Genomic DNA, 16,861 nt, shown 5'->3' on the forward strand with positions numbered 1-16,861 from the left:
GAACTTGGTGAAAAAATAGCCACATTCTAAGATCACATAATTGTAAGATTTTATTTAATGGGAGATTTGTGCTTTTCTTATAATAACCAAGGTATGGAGAGGGTTAATGGACCTTCTGGAGAGGGAGACTGGTAGAAATCTGCCTTAAAGCAAGCACTTTGGACCTCTAAGCCGCATGCATGTTATTTAGTGGAATTAAATCAATGCTATGATCTATTACGTATATATTATAATGAAAATGTGGTTTATCTAACATTGTTTTTATATTTCTGCATGTTTGTATTTTTATAACTCTTGTAATGTATTGTTTTTGTTGTATATAAAGTAAGCACTATTTTGTGGATTATGTATATAGATCCGGCTCAGATGAGGGGCGTATAGGTATATATATCACCGTGGCTACTCATTCCGATTATATTGCTTATGAATAAGGAGTCTGTTCTTCTCCGAAACGCGTTAAGCGTATTTATACTCTGCACTTGGTCAGATTTTCATTTTATGAATTTTGAATAAAGAAAATACTTTTACTACATCAGTGCTGGATTCTCTCTCCTCCCTTGTTCCTCTTGATGGTACTGCTTACTCAGCTGTGGAAGCCAAACCACTTGTTCCTTGCACCGGACCAGAGGCTGGAGATACCTGCTCTAGAGTGGTGAGCTGAACATATATTTATTTGTGATAATGTATCCGCAGAAATGAATTACCTTTTTGTTTTTAATCCATAGGGATTGCAATCAGTTTTGAACATGACACCTAAAATGTTAATCATTTGGAAATGTAGCTCACAGTAGGTGTTCTGAGTGATTTTTAGGATATGCCATTACATCCACCAGCAGATGGAAGACTGATTTAAATCAATTTCAGAACAAGTTTAAAGGGGTACTCCTGACCCCTCAGACTGCAGGCAGCACTACATAGTGAATTGGCAGAGCAGCATAAACCTGCCTGGTCCTCATCATAACACCGGTTGTATTACCAACAGATCCACTGGCTTGTTTTAAAAAGCTCTCTGACCTTGAGCGTGGTAATAGGTCACCATTGTAACAAATTAGTTCCTGAAATTCCACAAAATTGTGAGAGGCATTATTGAAAAGTGGAAGAGATTAGCAGTCAAAATGGCAGACCACCATATTGGGGTCGGCAACTGCTAGGGCACATAGTGCATTAATGTCACGAGTGCTCTGCTGATTCAGTGACTGAAGAGCACCAAGCCTCCTCTAGCGTTAACTTCAGCACAAAAACTGTCACCGCAGGTCAGTGTTTCCTGCGGAAAAAACAAGCACGGTAGGCACAGGATTTTTAGAAATCTCATCCATTGTGCATGTACTGTACAATGCAGCGTTTTGGACGCAGCTGAAGCATGCTGCGTCCAAAACGCAGCAAACACTGATCGTGGGCACGCACCCTAATAGAGATATATAAAGCATGCTGGAGTCTGGAGTAGAAACATGTTCTGACCAGTGACAAATCATGCTTCTCTACCAGCCAATCGGATGGACAGTTCCTGGTAGTGGCTTAACTAGAGTTTCATGGACCCCGGTACAAAGTTCAGACCTGGGGCCCCCCCCTCTCCATGTACACAGACACTTTGGGTACGGGATAATTACACTGACACTCGGACTATGGGATAATGACGCTGACCATTGGCTCTTACCCTCAAAACCCAGGTTTCCCATGATCTGAAATCCCTCTATCAATACCCAGCTTTCCTATGTTCTGATATCCATCTTGTCCTCGGTACCCAGCTTCCCCATGCTCTGCTATACATCTTTCCCTCAGCACCCAGCTTTCCCATATCAGAGCATGGGAAAGCTGGGTGCTGAGAGATGTATAGCAGAGCATGGTAAAGCTGGGTGCTGAGGGAAAGAGCCTTTTTCACTCAGCACAAAATGTTCCCATCCCCTGCTTGTATATTTGTCCCTCCTTGTATATAGTTCTCCAAATACTATAATGGCCCCCACATAGACTTCCATATAGTATGAAGGGTCCTACAGAACTCTTCACATATTAGAATGCACCTTCATATTCCTGCATGTATTATAATTCACCCCATAGTCCTTTATATATTATACTGCACCATATAGTCCTCCATATACTATAATTCACCCCCATAGTCCTCCATGTATAAAGTAGCCCTCCAATTATTATAATGAATTTCTCATAGTTTTCCATGTATTATATTTCACCCCATAGTCCTCCATATATTATAATGCACCACATAGTCCTCTGTTTTATAATGCACCCCCATAGTCCATCTATAAAAGGTAGGCCCCATGGCCATCCATATATTATAATGTAGCCCCCATAGTCCTATATGTATTATAACGCAACCCCATAACACTTCATATTGTATTATGCAGCCCGATACTCCTCCATGTATAATGCACCCCTATATTCCATGTATATAGTGTCCTTCATTTTGTATTATGCAGCCCCATACTCCATGTATAATGCACCCCTAGTCCATGTACAAGTTGTCCTTCATGTTGTATAACGCATTCCCATATACCTCCATGTATAATGCAGCCCCATAGACCTCCATGTATAATACACCCCTATAGTCCATGTATAAGGTGTCCTTCATGTTTATTATGCAGCCTCATAGACCTCCATATATAATGCAGCACCCTCAGGCCTCCATGGATAACTAGGCCTCCATATATAATAATGCAGCCAGCCTCCACAGGCCTCCATGTATAATAATGCAGCCCCCCCAGACCTCTGGTCACCGTGTACGCACTAATTTATATATACAAGTGCTCACCTCTCTCCTTCGTTCCCCCGCTGCTCCGGTCAGCGTCCTCTCGCCCTGCATGCCTCAGTACAGCAGTCACACAGCATAGAAGTGATGTCACCGTGCAGGCACAGGGGGAGGCTGATGAAGCATGGAGCGGCACAGGCCACTCTTATGCTTTATCATTGCTGTGCGCGACGACGGGGGAGGGGGCTCCGATCCCGCTGACACTGGGCACGGAGGCCCGGTGTCAGGTCATATAGCGGCCATGTGGTCTGCGACAGATCAGCGCAGCTCCTCTCTCTCACAGAAAGGAGCTGGCTGCTGATCTACAATGCAGCCGCGGGGGCCCCTAACCTGCCAGGCCCGGTCGCAATGGCGACCTCTACGACCGCGGTAGTTACGCCCCTTGTTCTGGGTTAGCATATGTCAGAAGAAAGTTACCTGCTTAACTGCATTTTGCCACCTATAAAGTTTGGCGAAGGAGGATAATACTATGCTCATGTTTTTCACAGGTTCGACTAGGCTTCTTAGTTTTATTGATGATAAAAATGCTAAAATTACTTATAATTAATTTTCCTGAAACCCATGACAGTGTCTGAGAGAGCGATCTGCCCTATCACTAGACAGGAAGCAAAGAACACTTCCATCAATTTAGTTTCCAAGTAATCAAATAGGAGTCACCTAAATTTATCATCAATCGTCATGATTTATATATTCACTCAGACACATTCTTCACCATAAGGAGAGAGAAGGAAAACCTCAACCAACCATAAGCCAGAGAAAAGGAAAAAAGGGTTTCATCATCGGTTTCTAGAAAATCAAATTAGTGGTAAGCAATGATCATTTCTCCTCATCACCCACGACAGCACCTGAGTAACAAAGTAATCCTTTTCTAGGGAGGGAGCACCTCTTGTAAGTTCTTACAACTGAAAAAAAGATACCAAGAATATTGCTTGGTTATTGTCTTAATTTAATTAGATAGTCTGTAGTTGTTAAACCCCTTAATCAACAGGATTGAGGAACAGTTACTAAAACTAGCATGCTAATGGCAGCAGAAGTGAAATGATGCAAGGAAGCCTAACAAGGTTTAGATTAGGGCTCCAAGTGGGAACTACACCTGGTTAAAAATAATTTAATTTAAAATTAACCAATATGATGCTGACATTTCTACAATAAAATAAGAGCCCCTAAGGCCAAGATCTTGAGCCTTAAAGAAACCCTTCTAGTGTTTGATAGAATACAATTCAAATCATTAGCAATTTTCAAATTAATTTTGAACAAGGACCCCCTATGAGTTCAAAATATACACTCAAGTCTATGCCATTAATTGTAGCTTGAGTACTTAAAGGATATCTGTCACCAGGTTTTTGCCACCTAATCTGAGAGCTGCATAACCTAGGGGCAGAGATTCTTTTATCAAAACTACACTGTCAGTATTTTCTATATTCTATTTTCTAGTCTGTGTTTACCACTTCCAGACAGGATACATGCGGAACCTGTCTACTACCTGCGGCTTCCGATTCGTTACCTTCTGTCACCAGAGTGAAACCCCAACCCTAATCTAATTCCCTGAGGTATACGCTACCTACTCCGGTTTATCAGCCAGTTCATCCACCCACCATATTATCCTTTGCCTGTGAGCGCCGGTGTCCATTCAGTCTAGTTTTGATAAAATCACAGTTTCATCAGCAGTAGATTATCATTAGATGACTACTTGGCGTACTACCAGGTAGTCCAGCATATTCATGAGCTCTGTATAACTGTTAGGTCTGCAGCAGAGAAAACATTGATTTTATCAAAATGACAGCAAACAACTCAGTAAGTGACACATCGCTGGAATCAGGGTCTCCATCTCTACATTATGCTGCTCTCAGATGGGGATTGACAGATTCCCTTTAAGAAAGCCAAACTATTTCCAGAGACTGATAGATTATTACTTCCAAAAGTACCTAAAGAACTCTAATCCAACTTCACCATCTCATACGTTTCTCTTTTTCATGTGTCTATTAGGGCACAACCTTAAGTCTTAAAACAAATATTGCTTTAAGTCAAAAGAACTACGGAAGACAAAGAAATCCATCTTGGACAACTTCTGGTTCTCACTTCCTAGCCCAGTACAAAGATCTGACACAACTAGATCAGGAATAGACTGGGATATTGATGGTCTACCTACCTAACTCTGACAAGTCCAACCTGCGATTCCTGACAAGAAGAGAAGACCAGTATTTAGAATTGTGCCGTCTGACTTGGTGCAATTACACACGGGCTATCACGCTGCCCGTCCTGGTGACACACATGCTGCTACATGTGCAGCTGTGAATCTCAATGGCTATCGTGCTGTAGATTCATCTCCTGATGAACCCCAACACACAAGTGGGGGGAAACGCGTCGAGTGGTTGATAATGAATTTTGGACCATGGAATGCCTATTTTTTAATAATTATCAAAGAGAGGAAAGCATATTACCTCTCTTTGATAATTAGATAAGTAAATCGAACACGATTCTTTATTGCTACAGGTTATTGTCACGGATGACCCTGTGTATTTAAGGAGTGAGCTCTGGGACAGCTTTAAAGGGATAGCCACCAAAGAATGGGGGCACCAATTCACCTTTAGGGTGTGGGTGGCGCAAGTAGCATCTCCATTGTTAGGCTATGTGCGCACGTTGCGTATAGTCACTGCAGAAATTTCTGCAGCGATCTGAAGAGCACACGTGCGCTTCAAATCGCTGCAGAAAATGTCTGTAGTGAAAAAAAAAAGCCGATTCCATGCGCTCTGACTGCAGCCCCTCCCATAGACAGAGCAGGGGCTGCCGGCAAAGCGCAGGAAAGAAGTGACATGTCACTTCTTAGAACGCGCGCTTCGGGCAGCAGCCGAAGCGCTGCGCTCTAAGACGCCCCGTGCACACGGCTCCTGCATAATCTTCATAGATTATGCAGGGGTCGCAGGACGCATGCAGTTACACTGCGCTACAAAGCGCAGCGTAACTGCATGTAATTACGCAACGTGCGCACATAGCCTAAGGTAGTGGAGAGAATCGTTCAGGGCTATCTAATATACAGTACCTTGATCTATTAATTAGTAGGTGAACTTTCCCCTGATAATTTTTGAATTCTGTATTTTTGTGGCATCCCATGGTCTTTCAATTTTATTAGTGTGTTTATTGTTTTCACAGTGTGGCGTTTTTTTAAAGATTATAGTAAAGATGTGTTGAGATAGATATATATATATATATATATAAATAAAAATAAACATCAGTGCCTTGCAACCCCAGTTACACGCCAACGTCAGCTGACAAAATATTCACTGCTTCCCACTCCTGGGAATATGAGTGTTGAGCAGTGAATATTCGTTCTCTTTAATAGCGGCCACATGTCATCGTCCAGCTGCTGCAGGAAGCCAGCGACTGGGTAATCACGTGTGCCCGGTATTAAAGAGAATGAATATTCACTGCTCCCCACGCCCATAATCCTGCCCTGCTCTCGGCACTACAGCCAGTGCCGAGAGGTGGGTGGGACTATGGGCGTGGGGAGCATGTGAATATGCATTATCTTTTTGGCTACAGCAGAACAAGGTGAAGGTTCTCCAGTGGCCATCTTAGTCTCCTGACCTCAATATCCCTGAGCCACTCTGGGGAGAACGCAAGCATGTAGTTCATGCAAGAAAGCCCAGGAATTTGCAGGAACTGGAGGCTTTTTGCCAAGAAGAATGGGCTTTACCATCTGAGAAAATAAACAGCCTCATACACAACTACCACAAAAGACTTCAAGCTATCATTGATTTAGAGGAGGCAATACACGGTATTAAGAACTGGGGCATGTGAACTTTTGATCAGGATCATTTGGATGTTTTTGGTTGTCATTAGGATTTAAAAAGAGAAAAAGAAGTTGACAATAAATGGCTTCACCCAACCGCTAATCATGAATGGGAAAAAAAAAAGATTGTGTTATTCATATTCTCTGAAAAAAGGTTAAAAAAAAATGCAAAAAATCTGCCGGAGTATGTAAACTTTTGACCACAACTATACTGTATATAAGGGGCTGTGGTGGCTATTATACTGTATCAATTACTTGGGAACATTTTACTGTATGTAAACTATGGGGGCAATAATACTGTATGGGATGATGTGTGGACCATGATATTGTAGATAGAGAGCTGTGGTGGACATCATGCTATATATTGGGGGGCTGTTGTGGATATCATACTGTAAGGGTGGTTGTAGTGACCATCATACTGTGTAGTGGGACAGGGAGAGGATAGGGTTCAGTTTGAGAATAGCAACATGTTGGGCATTATGAGTTCACAGTGTGAAGAGGATTCACTGAATAGGTATGGAGAGGGGGCAGAATGAAATGGGGGCACAAAATGGAGAGCTGTTACCATGGTGGTGGCTCAGTGTTGAGATAGCGAGTATAAAAGGAAAAAGTCAAAAGTGGACAGCCATGGTATATGCTGTAGTTCATAAGAACAATGTGTGTGCCGGTTATTGCTGATAATGGCAGTGTGGTTGGTGTAGCTCATTACAGCAGACAGCATGGCAGGTGCTCATAAGGGCAGACCGTGTGGAAGCATTATACAATAAAAGAGTCTACTATTGGGCATAGTATGAACAGAAAATATTGTGCAGAGAGCATTTTAAAAGGACACTCTTATTTTTAAGGGCACTGTGTTAGGATGTGCTGCGGAAGACCAAAGAAGATATAAGTCTATAGAAGAGAGATGTAGCTGTGAAAAGTCATCTAGACAAGGTGTAGATGAAAAGAGAGATGACCCCAATCTGAGAAGATGTCATCTATAAGGTACCTTGATGTAAATGTTTGGGATACTTCCTGCATTTCATCAGTACTGTGGTTTCTGTATGGTCCGCAGTCTGATGATGGCTGTTAACAACGGTAGGTTCATGGGATGCAAATGTATATGGGTTCTTGTATTCAAACTTTTGGTAGTTCTGGTGATGTATTTATGTACTGATGATGATCCTGGTGTATTTATTTACTGTTGCTGGTTCCGCATTTATGTACAGATGGTGGTGTTCTGGTAAGGTCCTGACCAATTGTATGGGGGTGCATTAGGGGTCCTGCTATCTTAGTCTCTGACCCATTCTTTTGCTTGGGGGTGCTGTTGGTAGTTCTATGGCACCAAAATATATGGCTCCTGCCCTGATAGAAGGATCCTTCTTTCTCATTTGAGGTCATCGGCAATGGGAAAATTTTAATGCATCAACATACAAAAACATTTTGAATATTTGTTTGCTTCAAATTTTGTGAATACAGTTTGTGGAAAAACCTGACTGGCCACACATAGGCCTGCCCTCAACCCCATCAAACACTTTTTGGATGAACTTGAAAGGAGATGGCAAGCCAGGCCCTCTCGCCCAACATCTGATCTCACAAATGCTTTCCTGAAATAATGGACAACAATTCTCGTAAGAGTGGAAGCTGTTACAGCTTGAACAGGAGGGACCAATTCCATATTAATGCCTATGCATTTAGAATAGGATGTCCTAAAAGCTTCTGTAGGTGTACAATGTTGGTGAACCAATACGTATAGTTATTTTTTCAGTATATAATTATATGTTGACCATGGACATAAGTGTATAGAACTCTATGGGTGGCAGTGAGGTTTGTTTTAAGGTGCAGTCTGTCCTTTCCTTTAGTGCTAACATCACAATGAAATGCTTTAAAAGGAGACAGAAGTGAACACAAGCTGCAGGAGGTAGTCACCACAGTATGTCAGGATTGGTAAACTGTATTTTTATTATTAATGTACAGTACTCTGAGGTTTTCTCACAAACATATAAAATTTCATTTTCATCAACGTGGCTTTCTCCCAAGTTCTCTTGGACCTTTCAGCGTTCCATCGAGGTCTGGATTCTGTCACGCTTTAGAAAAAGCCACCACAGTAAACCTCAATTCATCTGGATCACGCTGCATAAACTTTCTGCAAACTTCAATGGCATCCTGGTTGAAGGGAGAAAGTGGAAAAAAAGATCCAGGAACATTTAATATCAAAGATTAGCGTACTCACTGCATGATTAGACACTTCATATAAACATGCAGCTACAAGATTACCAGGAATGTTTCTTATACACAAGGATGAAACATCACAGTCCTACCGTATTAGCTCGTGGGCATATTGCCTTCGTCCAGACGACTGACTTTCCTCTCTATCATTATTTATTAATTGTGAATGCATGGTATATTGCTGGCAAGCCTTGATCTGCTCCCATTGTGGAAACTGATGGGATATAGACTAAGTAAACACAAGAATGGTTTGTAGGAATTCATGTACACCACAGTTCTGTTTGCCTATAATTACTAATGGGACTTGTAAATGAGTTTTACAAATTTGTGGTTACATAACAAGTGACAGCATTTTGATAACAACAACTCTTGTCCCAGTAGCTAAATATAGGCACCATGTACAGCAGCCTGCGTCCTGTTAATGGACAACTCATGAGTAGGGATGAGTGAACCTGAACAGTAAAGTTCAGGGTTTGTACTAGACACCGTTTAATTAAAAAAAATAAATAAATAAAAAAATTAATTCATGAAAGATCTGGTACCGTTTGTATGCTAATAAAAAGGTTGTTGAAAGGCTGCAGCCAATCACCAAGCTTTATTGCATGCAGAAGATGCCTGCATGCTGCTGTGAAGAAAAAAATAAATAAATAAATAACCAGTGAAGGTAAAGCCTATAACTGTGGGCTGCAGCCCTCAACAATCGCTTTACCTTGGTTGTTTATCAAAAATAGAGGTAATTGCACACAGTTTTTTGTTTCTTAATTATTTAAATAAAAAAAGCCATGTGATCCCCCTTTTTTTTTTTTTTTTTTATAACACCAGCCTCAGGCTGGGAAGGCCGATAGTAATTAGGATTTCATTTTATATTAATACATTGGGTGATTCTTTATTTCCCAATTGGATTACTTTGGAATTTAAGATTTTTTTGAGATTCAATTAATTGGTGGGGGAGTGTTTATTCACAGAAACTATTTTTTGTGTGTGTGTGTGTGTGTGTGTGTCTGTGTGTGTGTGTGTCTGTGTGTATAGGCTGCAGCTAGCAGTTGTCTGCTTTACCTGCTCTGGTTATCAAAAATTGGTGGGACCCAAAGTAATTTTTTTTAATTTATTCCCTATCCACATTTCTTTGCGGGGCAATTGCCCCCATTTTGCTTTCTTTTGCAGCCCCCGAGCCCTTACTACAACCATTTTACCAATGTTTGGGTTTCCATTGATTTATATGGAGTTCAGGGTCAAGCTCGAGTCCCTTCCTGAACTTTTAACTAAAGTACGGCAGAACCCAGCCAACCCAAACTTCACTGGTCTGCTCACTGCTCTACTCACGAGAGCTGTCAATTACTCGGTCATTATTTTATTAAGCAAAGTTGTGTACATTGCTTATATTATTGTTAAGCCAGTACAATAGTTAAGCCATGTATACACCGGTTGATAATGAGGAACGAGGGTTTCTCAGAAAGCTCGTTTCCCAATTATCAGCCTGTCTAAATAGGCCAACAATCACCAGACATTAGCAAAATGCTTATTCTATGGGTGAAATGATTTTTAAGATTGCTTAAAAATAATAATTCTCAGCAGCACATAACAATCGTATTAACAATCGCTCGGTGTGCATTGAAATTTTGTTGGCTTGTCTACACAGGCTATGAGACGACCGCCTGTCAACTAATATGTGGCCGATATATAATATAAATATAAAGCATGAAATGGCTGTACAGCAATTTGGAAATGACTGCAATAACCTTCAGCTGCATGCATTGATTCCAATGGGAACTAACAGAAATTATATATGGTTCTCTATAGGGAATAACAGAAGCATCAGAGGCGAAAGGTGGTATCATATAAAAGAATTTAATCTCCTGGAAAACATTCCAGCCAAAAAATGCACAGATCCTATCTACTTAGAAAGTGAAGTATTACTTATTGTTAGTTTTTCTATATATATCCCATGTGGGTCGGTCTCTGCACGCTGACAGCACCGGTAGCTTAAAGAAAAAACAACATATCTCCAGGGAGGAAAAAGACAGCTGCTAAGTAACCCAGTAGCTGATGACAGAATAGGAGACAAGAAAACGAAGGAGCAGAAGTTGTTTCCTTCCTAAACACCAAGATGAGCTACCTCCAACACCAAGATAACAGATCAACATGAAGTACCAAAATTATAGCAAATGTAATTGTTAATGCTGCTTAGTTTTAAAAAAATAGTGCCGATTTAACCAGGGTAAAATCAGCTGTGTGGTGGGAGTGTGGAAAAAAAAGGGGTCGCCAGCAAGAACATGCTGATTGGAATTTCAGCTCAATCAGGGTCCTTTGCCAAATTTTTCCTGTTTAACTGGACACATGATGCAATCGGTGCTGCAGAGAAGCATAAAGCTTTTTTTTGCCTGTCTGTCGTAGAGATATTGGCTATAAAATGATATGGCACCTAAACAGTTACTACGAAGTGGGCGTTGCCAGAGAGATTTCATTGTGGGTGTGTTCTCCTTTCTCTTCTCGTTGGGACATGTTCTTTCCTTTACCGTGTTGCTGCCTACTTATGACTGGTCAGTCTCAGAAAGAGGAAGAAGTATATACCCCCAGTAACATTTCTCTGGTAACACCCAATTGGAATTTAAAAAAAAAAAAAAGGTTTAAATGACAAGTATTTTGATTGCAAATATATCCACAATAATAAAGGCAAAAATGTTATATTTTGCTCTTCAGGTACCAAAAGGCCAAGTTCACATGTGCATATAAAAAAAACAATTGTTCACAGTTTCATCCAGAAAACATAAGCAATTTTTTTCTCACTCGTCATCTGTGTCCAATCTGATTTTTATAGCAGCAACTGTTTATAAACACAGGTCTGCAAGAGTAAAATTATTAAAAAAAGAGATTTTTATATCCTGTTGATTGCTGAACTCCGTAAAAACATTAAAAAAAAAACCATCACGTAAAGTTTTTTCACAAACACTGACTCCATAGGCTTTATCTTACACCATACATTGGCCCGCTTGCATGACCTTTGGTGGATGATTTTGATGTCACTACCAACACCTGATTCAGAACATGAAGAACAGGATTCTGAAAGACTTTCAGTTAGTCCCGAGCCACAGCTTTCTTCAAAGCTAGAATCAAGAATCCTAAACCTTCTGCAAAACTTTTAGGCTCTATACTAAAGGTACCGTCACACTAAGCAACATCGCTAGCAACATCGCTGCTGAGGCACAACTTGCTAGCGATGTTGCGGTGTGTGACATCCAGCAACAACCTTGCCCCTGCTGTGAGGTAATTGGTTGTTGCTGAATGTCCTGGACCATTTTTTAGTTGTTGCTCTCCCGCTGTGAAGCACACATCGCTGTGTGTGACAGCGACAGAGCAACAACTAAATGTGCAGTGAGCCGGCTTCTGCGGACGCTGGTAACCACGGTAAACATCAGGTAACCAAGAAGCCCTTTCCTTGGTTACCCGATATTTACCTTCGTTACCAGCGTCCGCCGCTCTCAGCTGTCAGTGCCGGCTCCTGCTCCCTGCACATGTAGCTGGAGTACACATCGGATAATTAACCTGATGTGTACTGTGGCTAGGAGTGCAGGAAACAGGGAGCCGGCACTGGCAGTGTGAGAGCGGCGGACGCTGGTAATGAAAATAAATATCGGGTAACCAAGGGAAGGGCTTCTTGGTTACTCGATGTTTACCGTGGTTACCAGCGTCCGCAGAAGCCGGCTCCTGCTGCCTGCACACGTAGCAGAGTACACATCGGGTAATTAACCCGATGTGTACTGTGGCTAGGTGTGTCAGTTCTACAGGAATAATTTGGTGATGGGTCATCTTTAAAAAGGGAGGTTCCATGCTAGCCCCCCCTAGCTCAGGTAGTATGTGTCACTTTGGTTACTATACAGATTTGAAATATTTGTGAAACTTTAGATCCCCAAGAAAATCTACAGGAAGTGCACATATATACAGTATATTTTATTTTTTCCCCAGTTTTGAGTCGTCGCCTTTGCAGTACCCATATTTCATCACATCACAAACTTACTTCTAACAATGTGTCCTCACTAGTATTCCCGTGGTTTACTGGAAAAGGCTTCCTTCCATCTGTCAAAAAAGGTCAAAACATTATTAAACTACCCTGAAGCCAATTTTCATCTAACTTTTTTTGTTAGCTCCCAACAATCTGACCCCCATTGATCCAGGCAACCAATCCTCTGTGAATGGTCATACAAATGTGTTCAGTGAAAGACATGAGCTGTACAGCTGTCCATGTGACATTTGTTTACTGTGTTGTCTAGAAATGCGACTTCAGAACACATCCTAGTCATAATCAATAACGATTATAAATAAAAATGCATATATTATATCTATATATAATAATCTATATATATATTTTTATATAAATATATATAGATTATTTTATATATATATATATATATATATATATATATATATATATATATATATATATATATAAAAATATATGTATAGCTTATTACATATATATATATATATATATATATATATATATATTTATATATATATTAAAAAAAACCTATTATATACTTATATATATATAAATGTCTATATTTATCTATCTATCTATCTCAGAAGTTCACTTTTTCTTGCCACTGTACAACACAGCCTCACTCTCGTCAAAGTGGTGATGCAGGTCACTATATGGTGCACAGATGAAGGCATCGCTGTTAAGGAAACAAGTCAAAGGACCAGGTCCCTCTATCTGTGTGATCGGCAGGGGTTACAGAAATCACAACTTCACTGACAGGAATATTATGGAATATAATTGGAAGGTGGAAATTCGAAGCAGATCTGTCACTAGACTGGACCATGCAAACGCCAAACATTATTAAAGGGATTTATTAAACCTGATGACGCTGGTGTACTTACACCGAGGTCCCAGTTAGTAACTTAGAATACGTGTCTAATCTTTTTTGAAATTTTAAATTTGCCTGTCCTGATTGACAGCTAATCATTGTGCCTCCTGCTGCTGAGATCTTACACTGCTCAGTACCAGCTGCAGATATAAAGTCAGGCTGAGTGGCCAGAGATCAAATACAGTAATATTTTATAGCTGGACTCATAAGATGATTATTATATTACTAGAAGGTGGCCCGATTCTACGCATCAGGTATTCTAGAATTTACGTATTGTGTAGTTCATGTATGATTTTTGTTATATATATATATATATAGTATATATATAGATGCTGTTGTCTGTAGTTACCAAGTGTTTGTGTAGGGCGCTGTACATGTTCTGGGTGTTGTCTGGGTGTGGCGGGGGGTGAGAGCGGTGTTGTATGTGTGTTGCGTTGTTTGTGGAGCACTGTGTGTCTGTAGCGTTGTGTGTGTGTTGCGCGGTTTGTGTCTGTGTGATGTGTTTTGGGGGAGGTATGTTTTGTGCAATGTGTGTGTTGTGCGGTATGTGCGTATATTTATATATGCCGCGGTGTGTGTTGGGTGTTGTGTGTGTGCAGCGTTGTCTGTGTGTGTCGGTGTCTGTGTAGGGCGGTGTTTGTGGTTCCCAGTGTGTGTGTGTGTGTTGTGCAGTGTGTGTGTGTGTATTGGGGAGAGGTGTGCACCCCCCATCGTGCTCCATCCCCCATGCTGCGCACTCCCAAACGTGCTCCATCCGCCATGCTGCGCACTGCCAAACGTGCTCCATCCGCCATGCTGCGCACTCCCCAACGTGCTCCATCCGCCATGCTGCGCACTCCCCAACGTGCTCCATCCGCCATGCTGCGCACTCCCCATCGTGCACCATCCGCCATGCTGCGCACTCCCAAACGTGCTCCACCCGCCATGCTGCGCACTCCCAAACGTACTCCATCCCCCATGCTGCGCACTCCCAAACGTGCTCCATCCGCCATGCTGCGCACTCCCAAACGTGCTCCATCCGCCATGCTGCGCACTCCCAAACGTGCTCCATCCCCCATGCTGCGCACTCCCAAACGTGCTCCATCCCCCATGCTGCGCACTCCCCATCGTGCTCCATCCCCCATTCTGCACCAGCATCAGCCTCTCTGCCCGCAGCATCAGCCTCTCTGCCCGCAGCATCAGCCTCTCTGCCCGCAGCATCAGCCTCTCTGCCCGCAGCATCAGCCTCTCTGCCCGCAGCATCAGCCTCTCTGCCCGCAGCATCAGCCTCTCTGCCCGCAGCATCAGCCTCTCTCCTCCCAGCCTACCCTAGCCTCAGCCTCCTCCAGCATCAGCCTCTCTTCTCTCAGCCTCCCTCCTCCCAGCCTTCCCCAGGAGTAGCCTCTCTCCTCCCAGCCTCCTCCAGAACGCCGTGCTCCTCTGCCGACACAGATCCGATCGCGCACACACACACACACACCCGATCGCATACACACACACACATTGACGATATTGCACATACGCGCTCACACTCACAACATCCGGAGATACCACATGCTTCTGGCCATGTGATCCTCCGGCAGGTCCTGGAAGTTCACTGCACAGTATCGCCGCCGAGAAGCAAGCGATATCCCAGGATGTTGTGAGTGTGTGGATGCAATGTGATGTGTGTGTGAGTTGTGTGTGAGAGTGAGTGTGATCTGATGTGTGTGTGTGTGCGTGCGTGCGTGTGTGTATGTTCCGCCGCTGCAGGACCTTGATGCGCTGGTAACTATGCTACCATGGTTACCAGCGTATCCCGTCCCCCGCTCGCACGGGAGCCCACACCAGCATACGGCGGCAACCCCAGCAATGTGAGGGTATGTGTCGGCTGGGTTGGCGGCGTACGCTGATGTGGGCTCCCGGGGGTACAGTACTCACCTGGGAGTCGTGGCTCCGTGTCGGTCGGTTCGGGGAATGCGTGCGGGGCCAGAGCGAGCGTGCATTGCGTGAGGGGGGCGGGGCGTGGGCGAGTTGCCAATGCCTGCAGGGTGCCGGGGCGAGAGGCCAATCCGTGTGGGGGGCGGAGCCTAGGCGAGCGGCCGGCCAATCCGTGTGGGGGCGGAGCCTGGGCGAGCGGCCAATCCGTGCGGGGGGGCGGGGCCATGGCGAGCCCAGCGGCCAATCAGCTTTGTGTCACCGTAAGGACACAATTTTGGAGCAAGACAGACAGACAGACAGAATAAGGCAATTATATATATAGATTAGGATTATAAAGTCCTTCTGACATGAATTTTCAAAGCAAGTCCATCGTCCTTATCCAATCCAAGATCTATTTAATAATTTATGCATTTGTATTGTGAAATCTGGTGACAGATACACTTTAAGAAATTGTACCAGTAACCCTCCACCACCCTAAAATGCATCTTTATTGTGGATACAGATGGCATTCACTCTAGAGTGGACTTCTTCCAATATCATCGTTATAGACAATCTGTCGGCATGTTCAGGCCATTCCATCTAAATGCAGCATAAACCAAAACTCTGAAGGGTATAATCACAACTGATGTTTTTGCATCGCATTCTACTCAATGTATTTGCTGTGTAACATACGCAGCATTTTATAATACTCACATAAACAATGAGATTTCGGAAATCTTGTGCCCTTTTTCCCTATGTGTATTCAGACTCTTGCTGCTTTCTGCCAAGATGCAGCATATTAGAAGGGACTCTGTCAGGAAGTTTTTGCTGTGTAATTTGAACCCACTATGCTGTAAACGTTAACATGCAGTTTACAGTCAGTCATCTCTTATCTCAGTCTGCTTTTGTTTACCTGCAATGCAGTTTAAGCCTCTTAGCTTTATCATTAGTGGGTCTCAGCAGTGTGCAAGTTGCAGTCCGACTCCGTCCCATTCTGTGATTAGCAGCTTGTTTATAGAAATGTACACTGAAAGCCTGGTGTGGGCGGGGGGACAGCTCCCAGAGCTCTGCTACATATTAAAAATAATATCTTTCACTGTGTCAGAACGGTTGCACCCAGTAATATAAGTGATACATCGTTAAAGTCAGAATCTCTTTGCTTACATCATGCTGCTCTTAGATGAGGTAGCAAAAACATGATGACAGATTTCCTTTAATTCTTTCAAAGTTTTTGCAGCCCTTTTCACCCATTAAAATGAATGGGTGAAAACCTCAAGTCATAGCGAGTAATTGATACAGCTCAGGAATCAGGATTCCTGTCCATATTTTATGGTGACCTTAAATTGGGAAGCAAAGCCC

General features: G+C 42.7%; 1 protein-coding gene across 1 annotated transcript in view; it reads right to left on the bottom strand.

The window, feature by feature from the left end:
• Window positions 1–8,468: 8,468 nt before the first annotated feature.
• Window positions 8,469–16,861, bottom strand: part of UCHL3 (ubiquitin C-terminal hydrolase L3) — a 71,136-nt gene continuing 62,743 nt past the window's right edge. Inside the window, exons 7-8 of the mRNA XM_075333851.1 lie at window positions 12,775–12,833; window positions 8,469–8,696 (exon numbers count right to left, since the gene is read on the bottom strand). Of these exons, the coding sequence (XP_075189966.1) occupies window positions 8,613–8,696; window positions 12,775–12,833 (143 nt within the window). The 3' untranslated portion in view covers window positions 8,469–8,612. The remainder of the gene's footprint in view (window positions 8,697–12,774; window positions 12,834–16,861) is intronic.

This window comes from Anomaloglossus baeobatrachus, chromosome 2, assembly GCF_048569485.1.
Source record: "Anomaloglossus baeobatrachus isolate aAnoBae1 chromosome 2, aAnoBae1.hap1, whole genome shotgun sequence".
Taxonomy (NCBI): Eukaryota; Metazoa; Chordata; class Amphibia; order Anura; family Aromobatidae; genus Anomaloglossus; species Anomaloglossus baeobatrachus.